At 41.1% G+C, this 4,899-nt stretch overlaps 1 protein-coding gene across 1 annotated transcript; it reads right to left on the reverse strand.

Moving 5' to 3' along the window:
• Positions 1 to 811: 811 nt before the first annotated feature.
• Positions 812 to 4,055, reverse strand: LOC134294632 (zinc finger protein 436-like). The gene has a single exon (XM_062966218.1). The coding sequence runs from the start codon at positions 2,193 to 2,195 to the stop codon at positions 1,506 to 1,508; it is 690 nt and encodes a 229-aa protein (XP_062822288.1). The 5' UTR covers positions 2,196 to 4,055; the 3' UTR covers positions 812 to 1,505.
• Positions 4,056 to 4,899: the final 844 nt, after the last annotated feature.

Consider the following 4,899-nt stretch of genomic DNA (forward strand, 5'->3'; position numbering starts at 1 on the left):
GGGGCAGTAAATAAAGAGCAACACCCTGAAAACAGGGGAATTCCAGACATGAAGTAACCAGGGCCAGCTAACACCTCCCAACAAAGGATTCCCCCAGGGAGGAAGCAGCCAGGCTTTGAAGCTGAAAGGCCATTACATGCTAATCATTCTGGCTAATTGCAGCATTCATACTTCCCTCCAACAGACGAGAGTTCTTTCTCCCACCCTGGAGATTATTCCACAGGGATATAAACCCCACTTGCCTGGCTGCTTCCTACCTAGGGGAATCCCTTGTTGGCCAGCATGAATAGTACTGAATAGCCTTGCATCATCAAAGCCTGGCCAATCCTCTGCTGTGTGAAGGCCACAGTCATTCTTTTTGAGAGTGTGCCCTCAAGCTCTGCACATGGGTACTCCTTTATCTACACAGGCAGTAGAAGAACAGAAAACATTGCAAAGAACAACACTCTGAAAACAGGGGATTTCCAGACATGAAACAACCAGGGCCAGTTAACACCTCCTAGGATTCCCCCAGGGAGGAAGCAGCCAGGCTTTGAAGCTGAAAGGCCATTATGTGCTACTCATTCTGGCTAATTGCAGCATTCAAATTTGCCTCCAGAGAGTTAAACCACTGAGCTGCTGGACTGGTGCCAAACCCATGCCACCAACACCGAGGAAGGAAATGATGTCCAAAGGCATTTAAACATTAAACCCCATTTTGGGCTAAAACCAGGTCTATCCACACTTCCAGTTTCAGCAGTTTTGACCCTTTTAAATCCCCCTCTTTTTTTGCAAAAAAAATAATAAAAAAGATTAAAAGCAACAATACAAAAAATGCAGAAATTATATATAATGCTTCAACTGAACATGAAACTAACTACAAGAGATACAAAACTAAATCAGAAACAAACACACTATCGAAACAATTACCTACATAAACACACAACTGAACTAGAAATCAGATAGGGATACATGCCTAAAGGCCTCATTCGATCTGTTAATTTTTATCTCTCATTATTCTTCTCCCTTTAGATAATATAATATAACCACACTTCTATTTCTGATAACACTCTTCCAATTAATAGATATTACAACTGACATTTGCCCACATTGTTGTCAGTTTGTTCGTTTTGCCTAATTTGCAGATCTTCATAAGCCATTATTTTTGCTTTGGAATAAAACATTCCTTCCATCCCTGTCAATTCTCACTTTAGTATCTCGCAGTAACTACCCATGCTTTCATCCTAATTGATCATCCAACATTCTCAGCATATAAAACTCTAGTTTCATGTAACCTTGTTTCCTTCCAGAATGGAACATATTTTAGTTCAATATTTCTACAATACACCACATGTGATGAAATGTCCCAACTTTGAGCTTGAATTTCCAAAATGTGCAAGAGTTGCTTTTGTACATGTTAGAATGACACTCTGGGGTCAATTAACACCATTATCTTCAGGGTGAATTTTATGATGTTTATGTATAAACTCACTCCGTGAAAAGCTCTGTCCACACTCCATGCATTTCTATGGTTTCTCCCCAGTGTGAGTCCTTTGATGTGAACGTAAATTTCCACTCTGAGCAAAGCTCTGTCCACACTCCAGGCATTTATAGGGTTTCTCCCCAGTGTGAGTCCTTCGATGTCTACATAAGCCTGAACTATGAGTGAAGCTCTGTCCACACTCCAGGCAGTTATAGGGTTTCTCCCCAGTGTGAGTCCTTTGATGTCTACGTAAGCTTGAACTATGAGTGAAGCTCTGTCCACACTCCAGGCATTTATAGGGTTTCTCCCCAGTGTGAGTCCTTTCATGTGATCGTAGGCCTGATCTATGAGTAAAGCTCTGTCCACACTCCAGGCAGTTATAGGGTTTCTCCCCAGTGTGAGTCCTTTGATGTCTACGTAGTACTGAACTATGAGTAAAGCTCTGTCCACACTCCAGGCATTTATAGGGTTTCTCCCCAGTGTGAGTCCTTTGATGTACATGGAGACTTGAACTATGAATGAAGCTCTGGCCACACTCCCAGCACTTATAGGGTTTCTCCCCAGTGTGAGTCCTTTGATGTGAATGTAAGTGTCCCTTCTGAGTGAAGCTCTGTCCACACTCCAGGCAGTTATAGGGTTTCTCCCCTTTGTGAGTCCTTTGATGTCTCTTCAGGTTTCCATGCTGACTAAAGCTCTTTCCACATTCGATACATTTATATGCTTTCTCCTCCATGTCAGCAGTGCTATGTACATTTAATTCCAATATTGACACTTGATTCTTGTTTTTCCCTTTCTGATTACTCACAGCAGTGGGTTCAAATTACAGGAAAGTAGATTCCATCTGAACATTAAGAAGAACTTCCTGACTGTAAGAGCTGTTCGACAGTGAAACTCTCTGCCTCAAAATGTAGTGGAGGCTCCTCTGGAATCCTTTAACCAGAGGCCAGATGCACATCTGTCAGGGGTCCTTTGCACTTTCCTTGCACGGCAGAGGCCTGGACTGGGTGCCTCCTGCAGTCTCTTCCGACTCTTCCGTTCTGCTCTATAATCCAAAGTGAATGTAGGAATTCAGCAAGATCACAAAGTCAGTGTTTTAATTGTCCAAAACTCATAAGATTGTGGGTGAACTACAACTCCCATCATGCCAAGTTAACCCCCAGAAACTCCATCAATACTTCCAAGTTTGTATGTTGGGTAAGTTTGCTCTTGACGCATCACGAGTGGGGTCCAGTGTGCTTACTGGCTGTAGGCTGAACTACAACTCCCACCATGGTGAGTCTGTCCCCTCCAACTCCTCCAGTAGGTTGAGTTACATGGGGTTCCGTGTGCCAAGTGTGGTCCAGATCCATCATCAGTGGAGGTCGCACTTTCCGTGGTTGTGGGTGAACTACAACTCCCAGAAAGGAAGATCAGTCCCTCCAAACCCCTCCAGTAATCACATCTCGGCATATCAGGTCCGTGTGCCAAGTCTGGTCAAGATCCATCCGTGTTTGGGTTCACAGTCCTCTCTGGATGCAGGTGAACTACAACTCCCCCAAATCAAGGTGAATTCCCCCCAAAGACCTCCAGTATTTTTTGCTGGTCATGGGGGTTCTGTTTGCCAAGTTAGTTCCAGGTCAATTGTTGGTGGAGTTCAGAGTCCTCATTGATTGTTGGTGAACTATACATTCCAATATGGGTGAACTATAACTCTTGGAAGTCGAGGTCAATCGCCCCCAAACCCCATCAGTATGCAAAGTTGGCCGTGTGGGGCCTGTGTGCCAAGTGAGTTCCAGGTCCATCATTGGTGGGGTTCAGAGTGCAGTTCTTAGATGGCAGGTGAACTATACATCCCAGTCCCTACAACTCCTCTAAACCAGGGTCAGTTCTCCCCAGACCCCTCTCTCTCTCTCTCTCTCTCTCTCTCTCTCTCTCTCTCTCTCTCTCTCTCTCCAGTCTGTTCAGCTGCTGATCAATTCCTCTGTTTGCTGTGTGCCAAAGGGAGGGGGGAGGGAGGGAGGAGGGAAAATATAAAAATATATTATTATAAAAATAATAGTATAATATCATAAAAAGAATACAATAATATATGATAAAATATTATAATTATTTTTAATATTATATCATGATTACAATTAGACTTTGGTCAAAGCACAGGGTTGTATAGAGGTAGATTTGCGTGAAGCCCAAACGAGTGCATCGATGACAAATCGGATAGGATACATTATATTGTGATAAAATAATAATAATATTATATTAATAATCATACGATAATGTAAAATTGTAATATAGTATGACATAATCTATATATATAAAAGAGTGATGGCATCACGGCAATTCACAAAACAACAAAACTACAGGCCCCCCAACCTCAAAATTTGACAACACAACCCATCATCCACGCCTCAAGGTTGATACAACAAAAAGAAAAGAAAAATAAAGTCCTAATTAGAGGGAGAGCAATAATTTTTTTATCCAATTGCTGCCAGTTTAGAGGGCTAATCTCTGCCCACTTGGTTGCCTAGCAACCAAGGGACAGCCAGGTTTCAGTTAGGGGACAGGCAAATTTAGGCCTCACTGAGTCTTCTTCCACAGATTATCTAATTTGCACTGGATTATATGGCAGTGTAGACTCAAGGCCCTTCCATACAGCTATATAACCCATTTATAATCTTATATTATCTGCTTTGCACTGGATTATCTTGACTCCGCACTACCATATAATCCACTTCAGTGTGCATTTTATACAGCTGTGAAGAAGGGGCCTCAGATAATCCAGTTCTGAGCAGATAATATAAGATTAGAAATATACAGTAGAGTCTCACTTATCCAACGTAAACAGGCCGGCAGGATAAGTGAATATGTTGGATAATAAGAAGGGATTCAGGAAAAGCCAATTAAACATCAAATTAGGTAATCATTATACAAATTAAGCACCAAAACATCATATTATACAACAAATTTGACAGAAAAAGTAGTTCCATGCGCAGTAATGCTATGTAGTATTTACAGTAGAGTCTCACTTATCCAACACTCGCTTATCCAACGTTCTGGATTATCCAACGCATTTTTGTAGTCAATGCTTTCAATATATCGTGATATTTTGGTGCTAAATTCATAAATACAGTAATTACTATATAGCATTACTGTGTACTGAACTACTTTTTCTGACAAATTTGTTGTCTAACATGATGTTTTGGTGCTTAATTTGTAAAATCATAACTTAATTTGATGTTTAATAGGGTTATCCTTAATTCCTCATTATCCAACATATTCGCTTATCCAATGTTCTGCCGGCCCGTTTATGTTGGATAAGTGAGACTCTACTGTACTGTATTTACAAATTTACCACTAAAATATCACAATGAATTTAAAACACTGACTACAAAAAACATTGATTATGAAAAGGCAGACTGCGTTGGATAATCCAGAACATTGTATAAGCGAATGTTGGATAA

This window comes from Anolis carolinensis, unplaced genomic scaffold (assembly GCF_035594765.1).
Source record: "Anolis carolinensis isolate JA03-04 unplaced genomic scaffold, rAnoCar3.1.pri scaffold_18, whole genome shotgun sequence".
NCBI lineage: Eukaryota > Metazoa > Chordata > Lepidosauria > Squamata > Dactyloidae > Anolis > Anolis carolinensis.

What these genes read in the sequence shown, in the direction of transcription:
- LOC134294632 (XM_062966218.1), bottom strand. Translation starts at nt 2,195, where the DNA reads ATGGAGGAGAAAGCATATAAATGTATCGAATGTGGAAAGAGCTTTAGT.